At 34.6% G+C, this 23,181-nt stretch overlaps 2 protein-coding genes across 18 annotated transcripts; both read left to right on the forward strand.

Annotated features, from left to right (window-relative positions):
* Positions 1-1,464: 1,464 nt before the first annotated feature.
* Positions 1,465-10,458, forward strand: LOC140882606 (DNA repair RAD52-like protein 1, mitochondrial). Of its 3 annotated transcripts, XR_012150247.1 has the most exons (8): positions 1,465-1,548; positions 2,209-2,278; positions 8,632-9,011; positions 9,076-9,113; positions 9,189-9,283; positions 9,647-9,905; positions 10,080-10,144; positions 10,392-10,458. XR_012150247.1 is itself a non-coding variant. In XM_073288699.1 (6 exons), exons 3-6 carry the CDS (start codon positions 8,785-8,787, stop codon positions 9,791-9,793), a joined length of 507 nt encoding a protein of 168 aa, XP_073144800.1. In that variant the 5' UTR covers positions 1,465-1,548; positions 2,209-2,278; positions 8,632-8,784; the 3' UTR covers positions 9,794-10,013. The 3 variants fall into 3 exon arrangements, 1 of the variants encoding a protein (XP_073144800.1); XM_073288699.1 differs by lacking the exons at positions 10,080-10,144; positions 10,392-10,458 and having other exon boundaries at positions 9,647-10,013; XR_012150246.1 differs by lacking the exons at positions 1,465-1,548; positions 2,209-2,278; positions 9,076-9,113; ... (2 more) ...; positions 10,080-10,144; positions 10,392-10,458 and adding an exon at positions 4,701-7,160 and having other exon boundaries at positions 8,632-8,715.
* Positions 10,459-12,085: 1,627 nt separating this feature from the next.
* LOC140881366 (pentatricopeptide repeat-containing protein At1g79540) lies at positions 12,086-19,205 on the forward strand. Of its 15 annotated transcripts, none has more exons than XM_073286613.1 (5): positions 12,086-16,127; positions 16,896-17,002; positions 17,351-17,398; positions 17,873-18,132; positions 18,685-19,203. In XM_073286613.1, exon 1 carries the CDS (start codon positions 12,222-12,224, stop codon positions 14,601-14,603), a length of 2,382 nt encoding a protein of 793 aa, XP_073142714.1. In that variant the 5' UTR covers positions 12,086-12,221; the 3' UTR covers positions 14,604-16,127; positions 16,896-17,002; positions 17,351-17,398; positions 17,873-18,132; positions 18,685-19,203. The 15 variants fall into 15 exon arrangements, with proteins under 15 accessions (XP_073142714.1, XP_073142723.1, XP_073142726.1 ...); XM_073286622.1 differs by lacking the exon at positions 16,896-17,002 and having other exon boundaries at positions 12,086-15,315; positions 16,094-16,127; positions 18,685-19,202; XM_073286625.1 differs by lacking the exon at positions 16,896-17,002 and having other exon boundaries at positions 12,086-15,315; positions 16,094-16,127; positions 18,014-18,132; positions 18,685-19,202.
* Positions 19,206-23,181: the final 3,976 nt, after the last annotated feature.

Genomic DNA, 23,181 nt, shown 5'->3' on the forward strand with positions numbered 1-23,181 from the left:
ATTATATAATAGCGCGATAACGAAGAAGATTAGCAAGTGAGAAGCGGTGTAAAGCATCCGAGGAAGTTAATGACGAGAATTTCGTTGTGGTTAGGATAAACAAAAACATATTATATTCTTGAGAGCATCGATGCATCATGGTTTGTGTGAATAATATGTAACCTTTTTTGTGAACTTTGGATTTTCCAGGTGTGATGTTGCAACTGAATTTCAATACATGCAATATACAAATTGATGAACATGACCAATTAGCAATATCTATTTTTGTTTGTCGGTGTGTGGTGCTAAAAGATATGAATACGAAACTCCAATATTATTTTGTTGCGACAATGATAAAATTAAGTTGATCGACGCAACAATGCCATCTAAGTTACTAAATGAAAGGTATCAGCAGGACATAATAGACAAATCCAAAAATTTTAACATACTAATGCATGTTGTCCTATGATGTTGGTAACATGAGATAAAACATCAACCAAGACTTTATACGTATAAATTAAAACACTTAAGCATAGATAATTATGCAACAAAAATAAACAATAAAATGAGGTAAAGTAAAGAACAGTTAACACACGAACTACTGTGCACAAGTGCTTGCACTTGTGCGATGCCTCAAGACAAAAATAATTACTAGAACTAAGTATTATTCAATTACAAAAATCAATCCTAGTAATTCCTATAAAATTCAGATCTCTCAACAATCCTAGTAATTCCTATAAAACTCAAATCTCTCAACACATTGAGAAATCCAAACAATACTCTAAACTCAATCTAGATTGAAAACGAAAACTAGATAGTGTAAAAGAAAAATCAAATATCTCAAACAATTTGAGATACGAAAACCACTCCCTAACAACTATAAAACAAGTATATAAAGTCAAAGGATGTATTATGAGAACTAAGGCCGCAAGCAAAAAACCTAAAGGGACTTCGCTAGGTTAGTGTTCACGGTGTTGTATACCGATGTTGTGCAACACCACCGTCAATTACACCTTAACAGCTAGAATTCTTCAACCAGAGCGATGGAACTTTGATAGCTTGGTCTTCAGAATTCTTCTATGCGAAAGTCACGATTGTCCTCTCTATTCTCTACGCATCAATCTTCACCACAAAAGTAGATGATTTTGTTTTCTTATGATTTTCTTTGCGGTGATTCACGTATTTTAATTTAATTAATAATTTTTTTTATAAAAAATCTTTAAGTTATTGATATGATTGAAATAACAAATAAAATTATGTAATTTTCAAGAGAAAAATAATAATTTGTTATTTTAGAATGTAAAAAGAAATAAAACATAAGATATATATAGTAGTTATAACAAAGAGGTAAAGAAATGATATTTTTGTGTTTCTCAAATCCAATTGATAATTTCTGAGTCCAGTCTGCTACCGAGCCCAACAAACCACCAGCCCAATTCGACGCCGCCCCAGTAAATAGTTCTTGACGCACTTGTTGATTTTTGATCGAAACTTGCAATTACGCTCTTCTCTTCTCTTCTCTTCTGGGTTCATAAAGCCAACTGTGATTCTCAATCATTCTATACTAAGGTAAATGATTGTTTCTTTTTGTCTTTCTTTATAAATTTTTAAATTTTAAATCTTAAACTATAGGTGTTAGAACTTGACTTTCAGTATTTGAATATTTGCTACCATTGAGAAGAAATTAGAGGCAAGGCAACCCATTCTCCGGGGGAGTGTTCTGTACTTGTATATCGTATTACTTCCTGAAAATGGTAGTCAACTTTTCATGAGAAAATGCAGCTAGCACGAAGCTACAGATTACGAGAACAAAGGTTAATAAGATCAGGGGTTTCATTCTTAATTAAGAGCAAAAATACAAAATACTATTAATTGTATGATCATCGTTGGAATTGTGGCTTTTAAATAGAGGTAACATATTCTGGAAATTTTGAAAAAGATTGAGGGAATATTATCCAAATTGCTGGAAATTTCTGTGAAAACTATTTGGGAAAAAAATATTTCAACTCATTTATTTTCTGAAATCCAGAAGGAGCCTGTGAACCTATATCTTGCTTCCTTTCGCAATGTTCTCTCTTTTTCTTTATTTTGTAATTTGTTCTGTTTCTTCGGTTAAATGTTGCTTCTTCTTTTTTATTTATTTGTATTAGTTGATATTGTCATTGCCAATAGGTGATCATCCACTCACTCTGTTCTTCCTATTTGTTTCACTTGCATATATTGCTTCAGAAGAGTAACATGCTGGCACGATTTTCTCCAGGAGAATACTAATAATTTCACTGCTTAAGGAGATCAAAGTGTGAGTGACCATTCTTCCATGGATCTTAATTCTATATAATACCTTTTCCTTAATAGCTGATTTCAATGTATCATATATTGCCTTAAAATCCTTGTTATAGACTGCATAAATTAGTTGTGGTAATTATTCTTAATCTATTTGGAAGGCATTCTTGTTTTTTGCAATGTGACATATTGATGAAGAATATGTAAATTGTTTAAAAATGGATTATGATATTCATTGGTAACAAAGTTGAAGATATATTTGTATGCATAATATAATATACTATCGTTTCTATATAAAAGATATATATATATATATTGTTGGAGATCACAATCAAATCGGCTATATAATTAGATTGATTATGTGAATCTTAAATTGCTATAGATTATGGAATGTGTAGATATGAATCCATAGTTTATATTTTTTTTCCTTTTTTAGTCTTTCTCCCTGTAATTATTTAAACCAGTGTACATACTTTGAAGAAGATATGAGATTTACATTCTTCTGACATGGTATCAGAGCTAGGTTTTAAACCTTGCGATTTGTGTTTCTTTCTCATCCACTTTATAGCCTATTATTCCTTCTAATCAAAGCCCCATTCAATCATTATGTCGGCAGTTGAAGAACCAAAATTTACGACTCAAACTAAAGAAGTTAACCCCAATAAATCAATTGGAGAGTTGCAGAATCTTCGGGTAGGCTACAGACTGGATGGCAAAATTTTTTTGAAGTGGTCGCAATTCGTGCAGACCTACTTGAAAGGCAAAGGCAAGCTTAGTCACCTTCTGGGCAAGGGACCAAAACCTGGTGAAAAAGGCTTTGACTCATGGGACGAAGCTGATTCTATGGTTATGTCCTGGCTGTGGGACTCAATGGATCCCAAGATCAGTGACACCGTTATGTTCTTAACCACCGCCAAAGCAATATGGGAGTCAATCCGTCGAACCTACTCCAAGGCTCGAGACACAGCCCACGTCTTTGAAATAAAAATGAAAGTGGGATCGTTGAAACAGGGGAACAAACCTGTTACTGAGTATGCAAATATGTTGCTGAATTTATGGCAGGAACTCGACCATTATAGAGTCATTGAAATGAAGGACCCTGAAGATGCAACCACATTCCGAAGATTCATTGAAAAGGATCGAGTATATGACTTCTTGGCTGGGTTAAACTCTGAATTTGATCAAGTTAGAATTCAAATTCTCGGGAAAGATGAAGTTCCATCTCTGGAAGAGACAATATTTATGATACAAGCTGAAGAAAGTAGAAGGGGTGTGATGCTTGAATCACAAAATCTGGAAGGATCTGCTATGGTGGTAGCAAAATCAGAACATTCCCATCCAATCCAAGAAAATGCGAAGGAAGTGCAGTTCCCAAAAAATTCGGACGTGACAACAAAAAGAATCTTTGGTGTACTTATTGTAAAAAGTCTTCACACACAAAGGAAACTTGTTGGAAACTTCACGGCATACCACATGAAGGAACTCAACGAGGAGGATCACAACCACAGCAGCCACGCAATTCTGGACAGGCCAACCTTAGCATCGGCCAACAAGGTCAAGAATCAAATCTGATGCAGACTGACCTTAAAGAGGAAATTGAAAAACTCAAGGGAATGATTTTGTCCCTTGAAAAGTCTAGTGGAGTAAAATCTGGAAGATGTTCCTTGGCGCTTTCAGGTAAGTACCCAATTTCTTTAGGAATAAATGTCTCAGATAAAGATATTAGAAATTCATGATAGACTCCGGAGCCACCGACCACATGGCACACTCATCTCTTATATTCACTACTTACACACCTTGTCCCAGTAACCGGAAAATAACCATGGCTGATGGCTCTCTTACCACTGTAACAGGAATTGGTGATGTAGGCATTAGTGAATTGATTACACTAAGAAATGTTCTCCATGTGCCCAAACTATCAACGAACTTGATATCCATTCAAAAGCTTACATTTGATTTGAAGTGTAATGTTTTGTTTTATCCTTCATTCTGTATTTTTCAGGACCAGGATTCGAGGAGGAAGATTGGACTTGCTAAGGAGGCAAATGGCCTTTATCTCCTTGAGGAAACCTGCACCAATAAAACATCTTCATCCTTTCTTTCATCTTCATCAAATAACAGTAGCATTTGGCTTCAACACTTCAGATTAGGACATCCGTCTTTTGGAATTTTAAAAGTTATGTTTCCATCTTTGTTTAAAGGTTTAGAAAATAAACACCTTCATTGTGATGTGTGTGAGTTTGCAAAACACAAACGTGTTTCTTTTCCAGCCAGCAATAAAAGAAGTTCCAGCCCTTTCTATCTAATTCATAGTGATATTTGGGGACCTTCTAATGTTTTGAATATTTCTGGATCTTGATGGTTTGTTTTATTTGTGGATGATTGCACTAGAATTTCATGGATTTTTCTTCTCAAATCCAAAATTGAACTAAGTGATGTGTTTCGAAATTTTCATACCATGATCCAAAATCAATTTGGGGTGAAGATAAAAAGATTAAGGTCAGATAATGCTAGAGACTATTTCAACCAAATTTTATCTCCATATCTTGAAAAAGAAGGAATCATTCATGAGTCTTCATGCGTTAATACTCCACAACAAAACGGAGTAGCTGAACGCAGGAATGGTCACCTCTTAGCCACTACTCGGGCACTTCTCTTTCACAAAAAGGTTCCTAAAAACTATTGGGGGGAAGCTGTACTAACCGCTGCACATATCATAAACCGTCTCCCTTCTAAAGTTTTGGGATTCAGAACACCACTGGAAATTCTTTCTCAATTTTATCCTGACCTACAACCATCGAATAATCTTACCCCACGGATCTTTGGGTGCACTGCTTTTGTTCACATCCATAGTCAAAATAGAGGGAAACTAGATCCTAGAGCTGTAAAGTGTATCTTCGTTGGATATTCCTCGACTAAGAAAGGGTACAAGTGTTATCATCCACCTACAAAAAGATTTGTTGTCTCTATTGATGTCACATTTGATGAACACAGTTCATATTTCAGCCAGCCTCATTCACCTGAAGAACACTTGTCATCTCTTAGTGATGAAGATAGGGATGCATTCTTGTTAGAACTGCCTTCTACCACCTCAGCACCAAATTCTACTCCAGCAGTGAGTGATCCATCCTCACCCTCCAATGAAACTGGTCATACTCGCTTTAACCAAGTATACTCAAGGAGGAGAAGGCCTGACGCTGATCCTGCACAAGTCCAAGAAGCCTCACCACATCCGGTCACTGAGGTATGGTCTGAAACTGAAATCCCAGCCTCACAATCTGTCCAAACAAATGATTTACCTATTGCCATTCGAAAAGGAACCAGAGAATGTACCACTAGGCCCCTTTATCCTATGGCAAATCATGTTACATTTAAAAAAATTTCTTCATCCTACAGAAGTTTCTTAACGAGTCTAAACACTATTGATATTCCTAATTCTTTGTCTGAGGTTTTATCTAATGAGAATTGGAGACTTGCTATGAAACAGGAAATGCAGGCACTAGAGAAGAATAACTCTTGGGAGATCACTAATCTACCACCGGGAAAAAAGATTGTGGGCTGCAAATGGGTGTATACATTGAAATACAACTCTGACGGATCCTTAGAAAGGTACAAAGCCAGACTTGTTGCGAAAGGGTACACACAGACGTATGGAGTGGATTATCATGAGACTTTTGCCCCAGTTGCCAAAATGAATACAGTGAGGATCTTACTCTCTCTTGCTGCCAACTTTAACTGGAACTTAAATCAATTTGATGTGAAGAACGCTTTCCTACACGGCACCTTGAATGAAGAGATCTACATGGAGATACCACCAGGATTTAAGGGCGGCGAAAGGGATAATAAAGTTTGCAGACTTAAAAAGGCTCTCTATGGACTCAAACAATCACCAAGAGCTTGGTTTGGAAGATTTACCCAAGTAATGCTTACATCTGGGTACAAACAATGTCAAGGAGATCACACGCTCTTCTTCAAACACTCAAGCTCAGGGGGAGTCACAATCCTCCTAGTGTATGTTGACGACATAATCATGACTGGGAATGATGAAAACGAAAAACAGATTCTAAGAAAATGTCTGACTAAAGAATTTGAGGTGAAGGAGCTTGGGAGGCTGAAATATTTTCTTGGAATTGAAGTGGCACATTCTAGCAGAAACATCTTCATTTCACAGCAGAAATATGTCACAGACTTATTGAAGGAGACAGGGCTGTTGAATTGCAAACCAGCCCATACACCAATCGATGTTAATCAGAAGTTTGGAGAATTCACTAAAGACCCTGTGGTCGATAAAGAAGTGTATCAAAAGCTGGTAGGGAAGCTTATATACCTTTCTCATACGAGACCGGATATTGCATATCCAGTGAGTGTTGTGAGTCAATTTATGCATGATCCAAGAGAAGGACATCTACAAGCAGTCCATCGGATACTACATTATCTAAAGACAAGTCCTGGCAAGGGTGTTTTGCTTAAAAGAAATACTGGATTGAGCATCAAAGCATATACCGATGCAGATTATGCAGGATCACCTGTGGATAGGAGATCTACATCGGGATATTGCACTTTCCTAGGGGGAAATTTGGTGACATGGAGAAGCAAGAAACAAAATGTGGTAGCACGATCAAGTGCTGAAGCAGAATTTCCAGCAATGGCCTTGGGGATATGTGAGTTATTGTGGATCAAGATAATTCTTGATGATCTTCAAATCAAGTGGGAAGGACTTATGAAACTTTTATGCGATAATAAATCTGCTATTAATATTGCCCACAATCCAGTGCAGCATGATTGGACGAAACATGTAGAAGTGGATGGACACTTTATTAAGTAGAAGATTGATAGTGGACTTATTTGTACACCATATGTCCCTACCATTGGTCAGCTCGCTGATGTGCTCACTAAAGGTCTGAACAATCCAGCCTTTCAATCAAATCGGCTATATAATTAGATTGATTATGTGAATCTTAAATTGCTATAGATTATGGAATGTGTAGATATGAATCCATAGTTTATATTTTTTCCTTTTTTTGTCTTTCTCCCTGTAATTATTTAAACCTGTGTACATACGTTGAAGAAGATATGAGATTTACATTCTTCTGACATATATAATTAAATTATAGTTACAAATGGATTTGTATACGAGTATATAATATAAATAATTTTGGGGCTGAATAACGATGAAGACAGAACTAGTGATAGAGTTGGAACTTGAAACTAAAGTTATTAATCAACCTGAAAATGGATTCACAAATGGCTCTATAATCCATCTCTAGAATTAGGAATGGAACATCTCTGTCTCAAAATCAGAGACGGGGCTTTCAAAAAGGGATTTTAAATGCTTAAGAGACAGAAATATGGTATTCAAAAATGAATTTATCTGTTACTAAAATACTTGTTTTTTGGTGTGTATGCATAAAAAACATTGGGATTACTCTATACATCATAACATGATGCTTAATTCATATTCTGTTTGGAAATAATATTGATATAAGCATATCCTCCGAGTAATATGTGAGGTTTTTTTTCTATACATTTTTTCTCTTTTCTTTATGCTTTAGTTTTTTGGCCGTCCCAGGCACAAGTTAAAGATTGGCCGCCGGGGCGTGTGACTTCTATCAAAGTTTTGTCTTAAAAAATTCAGCAAATTTCTAAGACCATATTCCGCTTTACCTTTAAGTTTTAAACACGACTCAATTTCGTCTGGAAGAAGATTGGCTCATGATTAGTATTATGGCATGCTTGGTTCACATTGTAGAAAGTTGTGGAAAGGGTGGCATGTCGTCCACCACCACTTCTTCCATTGTAGTAAATGCAAAGAGTTTTGACTGCTTTAGGCATGCAGCATCCGAAACGTTTCAAGAATGAAGCACACCTTTTAAAATGTGAAGAAAATGATTATTAATGTCTACTAGTTTGATTGGCGAAGATTGGTTCAGTAAAATCTCAATGAATTATGATTTTCCTTATTTTTAGTAGGTTAATAGCTATTAATAATAGCCATATACATGTTATGATAAAACTAATCTCATGCTTTTTCCAATTTTGGCCAAACAAGGTTTGAGAACTCGGTGGGGTATTAATCAGTAATTGGATTCTTTTTTTCTCACTGTGGTTTAGCTTACATACATCCCATTTTTTGGCCTATTTATAATTTTGTTCTGACCATTGTATCTGAACTATATACAAACTAAATAGACTTTTAATCTTTTAATCTTTATATTTTATCTGATCACAATCTTCTGCAACTTAGGTGCATAGTTATTCATTTGTGAAGTTACCTATATCCTTCTGAATATGCTTATTCATTATCGGTTATCGGGCATGAGCCATTACATTATGTTAGGCTGATGGTTGATTAATATGTTCCTGCAACAGGTCCAGAGAGATGAAAGATTGCTTTGAAGATAAATGGGATGCTTATATCCTCAGTAGAAATAAAAATGAACTCGAGTTTCAAACCTAACCAAACCAATTTATTTGTGTTAATTCTCATCATTCACTCTGATTTCTCGTGCGTTTTTGGGGAAAATGGCGGTGCGACGAGGGTTTTGTTCAAGCTTGAAGGTCTACAATTACCGCTTCCGTTGTTTCTCATCTGCTAAAGAAACAATTGAAGCAGAAGACGACGCCATTGAGACCTCGGGAATAGGCAGACCTCTTTCACATGTACTTAAGCAGCTCAACAAGAAAGTGCCGGAATCCCTCCTCAGTCTTCGAACCCAACCTGATGGCTTCTCCATCAAATACATCCCTTGGTAAAAAAAGATTAAGATTTCATTGGTATTTGAAAAACTTTGCTTAATTTTGTCTTCTTTGTAGGCACATTGTGAATCGGATTATGAACTTACACGCTCCAGGTATGGTATCCTATTCTCATCATCGAGTTACTGTTGCTGATTGGATTGCCTCATAATGAGGTTTCAATTGTGTAGAATGGTCTGGTGAGGTCCGCAGCATCACTTATTCACCCGATGGGAAATCCGTATCTCTTGTCTACCGCGTTACAATTTATGGGACTGATGCAGAGGTACACTATCCACTATCCAGTGCCTGCTTCTAATTTTCTCTTTCTTTCTTTTTTGACTAGTGATAGTTCGAGTATTGTGTTGACTGTTGGGATAGATCCAAGTGGCCTTCAATTCTTTCACATTGGTATAAAATCGTCTTTTTGCTCATCAGCTTGTGTATGCATGAAAGTTTGTTTAAATTTTTTTTTTTAAAAAAATAAAAAGATCTTGCATCTTTAAATTTGGTTTCTGATCGTATTATGTTAGCAATGCTGATGTATTCTTGAATTCTCTTTTCTCTGTCCAAGGAATTAACAAAATGTTGTGGCTGAAATAAAATTTCAAGGCAATTAAATTCATTGTTATACTCGTATTTGCACTAGATGTATAGGGAATCAACAGGAACTGCGTTAGTTAGCGAGGAAGGCGGTTACGGAGATGCGATGCAGAAGGCGGAAGCAATGGCATTTCGACGAGCTTGCGCTCGATTTGGTCTTGGCCTTCACCTTTATCACGAGGATATGCAGTAGACTATGATGGACGATGCTGTTAGTTTTACTACTGTGCCGTGCATAGATTCCTTTTTGTTGACATCCCCAGACAGACAAAGAAAGGCCAAAATGAGCACATTTCAAATTTTGTGTAATTTTATCTTTACATTCAAGTTTTGTATTAGAAGTCGGAAAGAACATGTAGTTGTTCTCCCTGATTCTGAAAACAGTTGTGTGTCAAAATCTTATTTACCCATTACTGATTCAGTGTTTTTTTTTTGTTTTTTTTGTTTTTTTTGTTTTTGTTTTTTGTTTTTTAATGAAGGGATCAAATATCTAGTGTAAATTCTCAATATCCCTTCAATATAGAACAAAGATCACAAAACAAAGGTAATAGGTTTACTCTTAGAAATTATTGCAATTTTGATTTTGTGAAGTGATTGTTCTGGAAGAATATGTGTCTGTCTATTACCTATATTTTCTCCTATCTTTTCCCCTGATTTGTGTATAAGCTGATTTACATGTTCCACGCATATTCAAGTCATGTCAAAAGAGTAAATGACACCAGATGGTATAATTTTTATTTTTTGAAGTGACTTTGTGTGATAGCTGCATTGTTGTATTTGTGCACCTGCAGCTTTGGTATCCCATGCACCAGTTGGTTAAGTCACCGGCCGGTTGTCCAAAGTGATGATTGAAAGGGCCCAATCGAAAATAGAGGCCCAGATCTGTTCAAGTAACTTGGAGAGTTTTTTGAACGAAGAATCAGAGATCTTCTGCTTGTTCTCTCCTCAACACATTGTTAAGAAACTGCAATGGATGCGATTGAGCAAACATTTTGATATTTTTTTTCGCATCAAATATCCCTGTGAAATATTAAAAATGCATATTTGACCCCCTGATAGTATAATTTTTAAATCTATTCAACCCATAATACACAATTTTTATTAAAATCAAATTATAAATATTTAGCAAACATTTTTTGTTTTATTAATTTTTATTTTTTATTTTAAATATATTATCATTAATTAATTATTTTCTAAAAAAATATTATTACTTTATCCGGCTATCATTATTTTATTAAACTCACTTCGTATTTCTAACTTCTCCATTAAATATGCATTTATAAACAATGATTTAAATAATTTCAAGTACCAAAATATTGAACTAAACTGATAAGTTCAAATATATTGCTTTTTAGATTTAGGACTATATATTATTGAACCAAAATTTAAATTTTTCGAAAAGATACATTGCACAATTTATAATAAATAATAAAAAATAACATGGTTATATAATTCTAAATAGAAAAAGTAATATTAATGAACTTATCATTTTGGTTCAATATTTTGGTACTTTTAGATATTTAAATCTATATTTATGAATCATCTTTAATGGAGAAGTTGAAAACACAAAGTTATTTGATAAAATAATGATAACGAGATAAAGTAATAATATTTTTTTAGAAACAAATTAATTAAGAATTATAAATTTAAAATAAAAAATAAATAAAATAAAAAATGTTTGAAAAATATTTTATAATTGGATCTTAATAAATATTATGTATTATTATTTAATGCAAATTCTGTAATGCATTTTAAAAAATTTAGATTTTGATTAAAAAATATATAGTCATAAATTGAAAATTAATATGCATGAACTTATTATTTTGGTTTAATATTTTGGTACTTTTAGATATTTAAATCTCGTTTATGAAAGCATGTTTAATGGAGAAGTTGGAAATAAGAAGTGATTTTAATAAAATAATGATAATAAGATAAAGTAATAATATTTTTTAGAAAACAATTAATTAATCATAATAAATTTAAATTTAAAATAAAAATTAATAAAACGAAAAGTGTTTGCTAAATATTTTATAATTAAATTTTAATAAAAATTATGTATTATGAGTTGAATAGATTTAAAAATTATACTCTCAGGGCTCAAATATGCATTTTTAATATTTTACAAGGGTATTTGGTGCAAAAAAATATCAAAATATTTGCTCAGTCGCATGAGGGGCGCGTGCACAACAATCACTCATCTGAAGGGACAAGTGTGCTAATTTTATAAAAGATCAAGGTTGAAAATGTCTATTAAAATTTCACAGGGGAGAAATGTGCATTTTCAATATTTCACATACAAATAACTCATTTTATTTTAGTAAAAGAAAAGTGGGTTATGCTACAAGCATGAAGTAAAAATCGGCTACAAATGGAATTGATATTATTAATTTGTGAGTGCAGTGACTGCAGTCTGCTACCGAGCCCAATTCATTTCGACGCCTGCACAGTATTAATTAATTAATTAAGATAAAGAAATCTTTTTCTCTCCGCCTCGCCTCAGTTAATAAATTAGTTGTTGATTTTTGATCGAAACTTGCAATTACGCTCTTGTGTTCTGTCCTGTTGTGGTTTCATAAAGCCAACTGTGATTCATTTCTCAATCATTCTCTTCTGAGTTTGCAATGTTTCGCTCTATCAAACCTCGTCAGTTCACTCAATTATCCACCTTCACTTCCCTTTCTGACAATACCCTTCACAATGTTAACATTGTCAATGAAGTCCTCTCCCTCATCAATTCTGTGTATCCTATGGAAATTTCCCTTAACAAATTATCCCCTTTCTTGAACAGCGAAATTGTTGTTTCAGTTCTCCAATCACAGCTCCAATTGAAGAATGATCCTCGCATCTGCTTTCGCTTCTTCACCTGGGCAGCTGGAAAAAAGGAGTTCCGTAGTGGGGTTTCACATAATTTAATTGTCGACATGCTCTTGAGTGATGATTCATTTGATTTATATTGGAGTGTTCTTGATGATTTAAGGAATGACAAGACACCTGTTTATGCGGATGCTTTTGTTGTGTTGATTTTGGGATATTGGAGGTTGAAGAATGCGGAAAAAGCAGTGGAGACATTTGGGAAGATGAAAGATTATGAGTGTAAGCCCAATTTAGCTGCGTATAACGTGATTTTACATGTTTTGGTGCGGAAAAATGTGATCAATTTGGCATTAGCAATTTATTATAAGATGGTGAAGTTAAATTGTAAAATGGGTACGGATACTTTTAATGTTTTGATTGATGGTTTGTGCAAGAATGGGATGACTGATAATGCACTAAATCTGTTTGACGAGATGACCCGGAGAGGAATCTTGCCTAACAGGATTACATACACAATTATTATTTCAGGTTTATGCAAGGCAAAGAGGACAGATGATGCACTTATGCTTCTTAATTTGATGAAAAATAAAGGATGTAGACCTGATATTATTACTTACAATGCTTTGCTTGATGGGCTCTGTAAGCTTGGCCGGGTTAATGAGGCCCTCTTGCTTTTGCAGTCATTCAAAAATGAGGGTTATCATGTTGAGATTCATGGGTTCAGTTGTTTAATCGAAGGAATGATACGAACTAAACAGATTGGAATGGCTGAAGAGTTGTTTTCAAAGGCTTTTGAGGTGAACTTAATCCCCGACGTGGTGCTTTACACGATCATGATGCGTGGGTTAAGTGAAGCTGGAAGGATGGAGGATGCAACTAAGTTGTTAAGTAATATGATTACAAAAGGGGTCATGCCTGATACTCAATGTTACAATGTGCTAATCAAAGGTTTCTGCGATGTCGGGCTCTTGGACCAAGCTCGGTCTCTCCAACTAGAGATTTCCCAGAAAAATCAGTTCCCAAATACTTGCACTTACACTATTCTTATTTGTGGTTTGTGCAGGAATGGGCTGCTTGGAGAGGCTCAACAGATTTTTAATGACATGGAAAAACTTGGCTGCTTTCCCTCTGTTGTAACTTTTAATGCACTGATTGATGGGCTATGTAAAGCTGGTAAACTTGAGGAAGCTCACCTTATGCATTATAAATTAGAGCTTGGGAGAAACCCATCATTGTTTCTTCGGCTGTCACAAGGTGCAGATCGCGTTCTTGATAGCGTAAGCCTACAAAAGATGGTGGAGAAGTTGGTTGACTCTGGGTTAATACTTAAAGCTTACAAGATTCTCACGCAGCTTATTGATAGTGGGGCTGTGCCACTCACCAGGACATACAATACGTTGATAAATGGTATGTGCAAAGCCGGGCAAATTAATGGTGCTTTTAAGCTCTTCGAGGAGCTCCAACTCAAGGGGCTTTCCCCAGACTCGGTTACATATGCTACACTCATAGATGGACTTCAAAGGTTGGATAGAGAAGCAGACGCATTTAAGCTCTTTGAACAAATGAATAAAAATGGATGTGTACCATCTTCTTCTGTGTATAAGACACTCATGACTTGGTCCTGCAGGAGGAATAAGATTACTGTTGCTTATGGTCTTTGGTTGAAGTACCTAAGGAGTTTTGGGAAAGATGAATCATTGAAATTGGTTGAGGAATGTTTTGTGAAAGGAGAGTATGAGAATGCTGTAAGACGCTTGCTTGAAAGGGACATCAAATTGATTGATTTTGATTATGCACCATACAACATTTGGCTCATTGGATTATGTCAGGATAACAGAATCGAGGAGGCTCATAGAACATTTTTAATTCTTGAGGAGTTTGGGATTGTTATTTCTGCCCCAGCTTGTGTCAAGTTGATTCATGTTCTCTGCTGTGAGGGAAAACTAGACCAAGCTGTTGACATTTTTCGCTATAGCATGGAGAAAGGTTATATTTTGATGCCACGCATCTGCAACCATTTACTTGAAGTTCTCTGTTCAAAGGATGAAGCAATGCTTGCTTTCAAAGTTCTAGACAAAATGAAATCTGTGGGTTATGACTTAGATTCTTATCTTCACCGCAGCACAAAACTACTTCTATTTAGTCATCGAAGGACAAGGGAAATGGAGAATAGGCAACTGGTTGAATAATGTTTTCAATGTGCCATGTGAATGGGAATTTCCTAATTTTTGGAAAGCATATTCTAATGAATCTCCAGAAAGAATTATAAGCTTAGGACTTTCAGTTCACGCACATGTTCTCTAAACATTTTGTAGAAAAAGGTACTTTCATGTAGCCATTTCTCTAAACACTTCCAACTAGAGTTTGACCCTTGGTAGTTGTGAGGCAGCTTGCACCATTCTATGTGGATGCTAGTACACTGAATGTATTAGGAGGTTAATGGTATTTTTAAAAGCACGTGAAACTTACGTGTTCTCTAAGTCCTTTATTTTTGGTTACCCTCTTCTTTTTGTTTTGAGTAATTGTACTGAAAACATAAAATCCTCAAGAACACATTTGAAAGAGTTATAATTTCTCTGTATGCATTTTATAGGTCTCACATATCTAGAATATTAGGGAAGTTCTTCTTTCTATGGAAAAATGGGGTTTGGGTCTTGTTTTTTCAATTCATGAATCAAACTATCACCCTACCCCTGTCGAATCCTCTTGGCATGCAGACAACAGAGCTTATGCAACAACAAAAATTAAGCCTGTCAGCGAAACTTGTGGATAAGGTAATTCGAAGATCATGCATCTCAAGAGGGACAATGAATTATTATGTAACGACACCATTGATTTCCAGACAGTGGGCATTACGCAAAGGTTTCCGAGGATATTAGTCGAGAATTGAAAGAATGGCAGGTTTGACAGCTTACTGTGTAGTATCCAGATCATTCTTGCTATATTTGTCAGTGTTATGCAGGAGTGGATTGATGCTCACCAATGCGGCCCAATGACCAGAGAAGGCTTAGTGGTTTCTTGAAATACCTTTTCCTTTCTGTTCGTAAAACATTTATAATTTATTAAAGAATAATGAAATGCACAATTCTTCAGATAGTAACAACTCAACTCCCCAGGTTACTCTAAAGATTTAATGCAATATAACTTCAAAACAATAATGCATAAATCTTTGATGAAGCTACCATCTGTTGCATTTAATTTTCTTTTTTGAGGCAATCTAAATGCAAAAAAAGGATTTCTCTTAGTCAAACTGTATGTTACCTCTAAATTTAACATGATTACATGTATGAATTTTGAGGTGAAACCAAAAATTAAATTTCCCTTGGCATTTTTTAAGCTTGTTGGTTAATATTCAAATGGTACTAAAGCATCAATTATCTTCTTTCTCATGCTATTTTATAGTTTTTGGTCAATCATGTATTTAATTTTCTTGTTTGATACTGAGAACATACCTTACCACCTCTCTAATGATCTTATCTATGTCGACCTAAAACCATTGCATCGCTAGTTTCAAATGATATTGATATGAATTATGATTTGATAAATCATATGATCATTTCCCAGTTTCAAGGAGGAATATTTCTTGGAAAAATATAAATTTTAGAATATGAACTTGTTAGGTGCTTGTTGCATTCTCAAAGGGCAGGTTTATTATTGATTTGGGTGGATGTTCATGCAGGTAAATGAAAAGGCTAATGGAGATAAAACTGGAGGTACATTTCAACATGTTCTGTCAAGTGAAATGTACAATGGCAGTTTCTTTCTTTTGCAGGATGAAAATGGCTAAGCTGTTGAGCACAAAAAATTTAAAACTAAAAGAGTTGCTAACAATCCATTTTAATTTTTTCAGTTCCAAAATTTTGTCAAATTCCAACGGAAATCATTTTAATGAATCATGTGTTTCTATTTCATTAGAAGATGTAATGTCACTTGTATGTGATTGACGGGATATTTTAACTTTATTTTTCAGTGTTAGGGTGCATTCAGTTTTTTTCTAGTCAAATAAGATAAGATGAACTGGACCATACTTCATTAAAAACCTAATGATGAGTTTAGCTTATTTTGAACATGCCGTCATGATTTAATCCCCACCTTGTGGCTTTTGTCCTGCGGCCAGATGTGCATTGTGGAGAATAATATGTTAGTGCCTCTAAAGCCAGTAAGCGACCATTCAATAGATCATCTGTAAGGCATATGAAACTTCATGTCTTGTAATTCATGACCAACTTGATGGGATAGATTACAGTTATAGAATTTGCTCAGTTATCAGCATTAAAGCAAAGTGTCTTTTCTGATAACATTATAACGTGACGTCACGAGAATGGATATGTTAGTTTTGGTGTTAGTCAATAGGAGTTTTGATTGCTACTGATCGAGGATGTTTATAATTTATGCCATATATCACATATAAGAAATCTCAGAACAACTCTGTTTATGTTAATTATATTCGAAAAAATGATTAAGACCATGGTAATTACCAGACTTTCAGAAAGATTGGTCAAACAGAAATTCGGATTTACATGCTGCTAAAGCCAACTTGGATAAGCTGGAACAATTGAAAGCAAATCTTCTTGTGGAGAATGCTAAGGTATGAATGTTAGATTATTTGATTTATGTCACTATATTCCAGCATCATGGAAATTTTTTTTGTTTAGATAATAAGAAATTATGCTACCTTTAGAATGGCGATTAATCATATGGTTGGTAGCTTTGTAGGGATCATTTTGAAAAATTTTTCGTTCTGGGTATAGATGGATCGATGAAATATTCATATGTTCTAGATTTTTTTGTCGGTTCTGTTAGTCGCCCAAAGATTGTTCTCAGAAAATGACTCTGTCCTTTGCTGACTTTGTACTGAGGAAAGTTTCTGTGATTATTTTGGGTGATAGCTCACTGCATAATATAACTTACTTTTTTGACTATATTGGTGTTACAGCTGAGGAAGTCTGTTGATCTACTGAAGTCTAAAATGAATTGTTTTAAGGTAACTTATATAGTCACGATTTTTTTTTCCAATTTTATCTCTTGTATTTGCTTTGTATGTATTTTGATGAACTGTTAATTAGCTGACAGCTGGTCGGTTCTTGTGAAAATCCGGCTTTTCCGAATCTCTTCCTTGCAGAAATATGCAAAGAAGCAAAAGAAAAAGAAGCAACAACATTATAATTAGATTCCAACCACCTGACATAGTGGTTAATTGGTCTGGCACAACTTTAATCAGTACATGTAGTTATTTCTTCTTTTTCAGTTTGCATGGGAAAGAATTTAATGGTCATTCATTGTGCTTTGTTTTTGATAGGAGCATGGCAGATGTGAATTTGTTAACATAATTTATTGGCTAGTTTGCAATCAAAGATTATTTAACTTATGATCGTCGTCTGGTGGTTCAATTATTTGCTGAAAAATCAAACCAGTGAATGTTTTTTAGCGAAAGCAAATTGCTTTTTTTTTTTTGAAGAGGCAAAAGCAAATTGTCAAAGCCTAGAGGAGATCAGATTTTTAAGCTTCCCACTTTCTGAATCATGTTGATATAATCCATCTAGCGATTCTAAGTAGGGAAAAGGTCCAACTGTTGATTATGATGGACGGGCAATTGCAGCAAGAATTTGTGAAATGGATGAGAAAAGCTTGGAATAGGAGCTCCGAGCTCTCTTATCTGACAAAGCTGGAGAATACGAGTATGTGCAATCTCTGCAGTTCCGGATTAGGAAATTGAAAGTAAGTTTTACCAACTCCTTTAGATTAAATTATTTACAACATAGGCAGCATTCACATCTGTCTTGAGCTCTAAAGTTTCTATCTTAAATCTCTGATTATATGTTAATCTGTGAGTCTGTGACCTTCAACCTTGGAAAACAGACTTAATGATTGTGAATACTGTGATAAAGAAGAAAGTTTGGATAAGCTGCCGAATCAAGCAGCTAGTGATATTGTTTTACGGGCTTAGAAGAAATGTGCCAGCAATTAAATAGAGAAAGACCCATTATACAAAATATTTATTCGAGAAGAAAGAAGAATAGCACGCATGGGGGCGGGTAGGTCGGGTGGGGTATAAATAGGGAGGAATATTTGGTTATTTCTTTCAGAGATTTTATCGACTAGCTGAACTAGCGAAATTACAATTGTACAGAGCAGTGTCTCTGGGAAAACTACCTTACAATTTCGTTATAATGTATTAATTAATATTTACATATTTTGATCCATTTATTTGTGAGAATTATTGTCGTCGCAACATATTTACTGTCTCATCTTTTATGTTCATTATTTTAGGAAATTTCGCGCAAGGTTAGGTGCTCTTGTTGAGAGGATTACAACGTTGTTCTGGATCAATGTGCTTGAAGACTCGGATAGGATGGATGGAAGGAATGAGCACAGAAGAATTGTTTGGAAGTGATTTAGAGAAGTATATGGTAGGCCAAAATCAAATGGCAAAGATGATGTGATTTCATGGGCAACACTGAATGTATTCATTTACAATATATGCAAGTGAAGTGACGAGCTTCTCATGGTCATACCTAACCTGAGTTAGGTCTTCAATTTTTGGAGTCCGTTCCGTGTGTATGTATCATCATACTATTCTTTCAGCAAATTGGCGCCGTCATTTTTTAGGCTTCAGATACTGTTGGTATGGTTTTGAAGGTTTTGAGCGGCGGGCCAGATTGGATGTCAAACCAATTTTAGCAATTTTTTGTATGTATATATAATTTTAAAAATAAAAATAAAATAATGAGAAACATGATAAGAACCAATTTGGGGGACACCCTGAAAACTGAACCGAATGACTTATAATTTTCAATATTTCTTATTGTCTTTTTCTCGGTGATGTTGTTGACATGCCTATATCTTTATTATCTTCAAGCTTGATGTCTATATATGTTAATCATGTTGAAAAATATATTATTTTATTATTGTTGAATATTGAATGTTGAATATTGAGTTGTAAAATGTGGAAAATTAGTGTGTGATGATGTAGATGATGATGTTTTAATTTTTGGACTAATCTCAAGTGTGGATCTATAAATAGGTTTTCATTTGTGATGAAAAATACAATTGAAGTTGAGAGAAAAATATTATAAAGTGTAGAGTTTGATATATTTTGAGTTTTGAAATATTTACTTTTTACCGTAAATTTTTACTTTTTCACAACACGTTATCAGCACGATCGCTCGAAGGTTCTCTATATTTTTCGCCGCTCCAAAATACAAGAAGAAGTCAAAAATATTCAACAAGTAAGAATTTTTATTTTACTGTTTATATATTTTTATTGTGTATATATATTAATATATAATATCATGTTATAAAAAAAAATAGTTTTTTTCAAAACTTGTTATAAATCCTGGGAGGATGTTAAGACGACATCCCACACTCCCGGTAATGGATACGACAAGTATAAAAGCCTCTAAGGTTTTCAAATAATAACGTGATATATATTTATTATGTATATATATTAACTGTATTAATATATAATTTCATGTTATTATATAAAAGGTTGTTTATGACACTGACCTTATAATAACGTGATATGATATATATTATTGTGTATTTATATACTAACCATATTCGTATAATCTCATGTTATTATATAAAAGGTTGTCTACGACACCGATCTTATAATAATGTGATATGATATACATAATTATTTAATTATGATTATCATTATGTGCATCACATGATTATCACGATTTTTTATTCAACACATACACGATTTTTTTCCTTACCCCCAACGGTCACAAACGGTAATAAACGGCTAGTTTTTTCCCTATAAATATGTTCACTCAAACTCATTTTCAATCACACCAAAATTCATTCTTCATCTCAAAACATTTTCTCCTCGGTTTTTTTTCGAAAAAGAAGAAGATGGAGTTTTTGGCTTTTCTAAGGATATTTTTCATAACGATTATGATCATCATGCTCACGAGTTTTGTACTCACCAGCGATTTTCCACCACATGCTTTTTCTCTATTTGTACACTTACTTGTACTCATCGTTTATCCATTATTTTGTATTGTCATATTAATGGAAATTAACTAATAAAATGCATTGTTATTTTTCTAGTCACCATGTCAAATTTGGCAAAGATTGAATTCGTTGCGCTCGATATCACTGGAAAGAATTATATGCCATGGACTCTCGATGTAGAAATGCATCTTGAGTCATTGGGTCTAAGTGATACAATCAAAGAAATTAATATATCAACCTCACAAGATAAAGCAAAGGCAATGATTTTCTTACGCCGACATCTTGATGAAGGGTTGAAATGTGAGTATCTCACAGAAAAAGACCCAATGATTTTATGGAAAGGATTGAAAGAAAGATTTGAGCATATAAGGGAAGTGATACTTCCGACCGCCCGCGATGAATGGAATTCGTTGAGAATCCAAGACTTTAAAAAAGTCAGTGAATATAATTCTGCAATGTATCGAATAGTCTCGCAATTAAAATTCTGTGGACTTCAAGTCACAGAGATGGAAATGCTTGAGAAAACGTTTTCCACTTTTCACGCATCAAATATAACTCTACAGCAACAGTATAGAGTGCGTGGTTTTACGAGATATTCTGAGCTCATTGCATGTCTTCTTGTGGCGGAAAAGAACAACGAATTATTAATAAAAAATCATCAATCCCGACCCACTGGATCAACGGCATTTCCTGAAGCAAATGTCGTAATGAAAAATGAAAACCAAAATCAAAGGCATAGACCAGATTTTGGTCGTGGACGAGGTCGAGGAAGTGGGCGTGGGCGTGGACGTGGACGTGGACGTAAAAATTATCGCGGTCGTGGTCGTGGCCGTGGATATGAAAATAATCGAGATAGTTATTTCAATAACTCATCTCAAAAGAACGTCACGAACCACCCACCAAAAAGACAGCATGAAAATACGAGTGAAAATGAAAATCACTCAAAAAGATCTGAGAGTGTTTGTTATAGATGTGGCACTCCAGGACATTGGTCACATATTTGTCGAACCCCTGAGCACCTATGTAAGCTCTATAAAGAATCGACAAAGGGGAAAGGAAAAGAGACCAATTTTGTTGAAGATAGTGACCATTTAATTGGTTCAACTAGTTTCAATGCTGCAGATTTTTTGAATGATTTCGAAGACATTGATTAAAAGATTGGTGGGACTATATTGTAACAAATTTGTATTTTTAATGCATTCTTGTATTATAAAGCATGTTATATTTTGCATTTGTATTGTACTTAATTTTTCTTTATTGCATTTTTTGTGAAGTTTGATATGGAAAATGCTATGAGCAAACATGGAAATAATATCATGAAAATTTGCATACCAGATAGTGGTACAACACACACTATTCTGCGAGATGAAAGATATTTCTTGGAAATAAAACCAACAAAAACAATGGTGAATACCATATCAGGTCCTGTAGACTTGATTGAAGGTTGTGGAAAAGCACATTTTTTGTTACCTAATGGTACAAAATTTCTGATAAATGATGCTTTATATTCACCACAATCGAAAAGAAATTTGTTGAGTTTTAATGACATATACTCTCATGGGTATGATACTGAGATGATAACTGATGGAAATCAGAAATATATGTGTCTTACCACATATAAATCAGGAAAGAAATATGTGGTTGAAAAATTATCAATGCTTCCTACTGGATTGCATTATACACATATAAGGCCAATCGAATCAAATATGGTGGTTAATAGTTCTTCAATATTAACAAATTGGCATGATCGATTGGGACATCCTGGTTCAATAATGATGCGAAGAATTATTGAAAATACGCATGGTCATCCATTGAAAGACCAGAAGATCTTTCAGAATAATAAGTTTCAATGTAAAGCATGTTCTCTTGGAAAACTTATTATAAGACCATCACCAGCTAAAATCCAAACAGAATCACCCATATTTCTTGAACGCATTTAGGGTGATATTTGTGGGCCAATTCATCCACCATGTGGACCATTTCGATATTTTATGGTATTGATCGATGCTTCTAGCAGATGGTCACATGTATGCTTATTGTCAACTCGGAATGTGGCATTTGCAAGATTAATGGCTCAAATAATAAAATTGCGGAATCAATTTCCAGATTATACAATCAAGAAAATAAGACTTGATAATGCTGGAGAATTTACATCCCAAACTTTCAATGATTATTGTATGTCAATGGGAATCACTGTTGAACATCCTGTAGCTCATGTTCATACGCAAAATGGATTAGCTGAATCATTGATTAAACGTCTACAACTGATTGCTAGACCAATGATTATGAAAACAAAACTCCTTATTTCTATATGGGGACATGCAATTTTACATGCTGCGGCATTAATTCGCATCAGACCAAGTGCATATCATAAATTCTCCCCATTGCAACTTGCATTTGATAAAGAACCAAATATCTCTCATCTGAGAATTTTTGGATGTATGGTGTATGTGCCTATTGCACCACCTCAACGATCAAAAATGGGTCCTCAAAGAAAAATCGGTATTTATATCGGTTATGATAGTCCATCAATCATTCGATATCTTGAGCCTCAGACAGGCGATGTGTTTACAGCACGCTTTGCTGATTGTCATTTTAATGAAGAAATCTTCCCAGTGTTAGGGGGAGAAAAGAAACACATCGAAAAAGAAATCACATGGTATGTACCATCATTGTTACATTTGGATCCACGGACCAAACAATGTGAGAAAGATGTACAGCAAATTGTGCACATGCAAAGAATTGCAAATCAAATGCCAGATGCATTTGCAGATACGAAAGGGGTAACAAAATCGTATATACATGCTG

Source organism: Henckelia pumila, chromosome 2, assembly GCF_033568475.1.
Source record: "Henckelia pumila isolate YLH828 chromosome 2, ASM3356847v2, whole genome shotgun sequence".
Lineage (NCBI taxonomy): Eukaryota > Viridiplantae > Streptophyta > Magnoliopsida > Lamiales > Gesneriaceae > Henckelia > Henckelia pumila.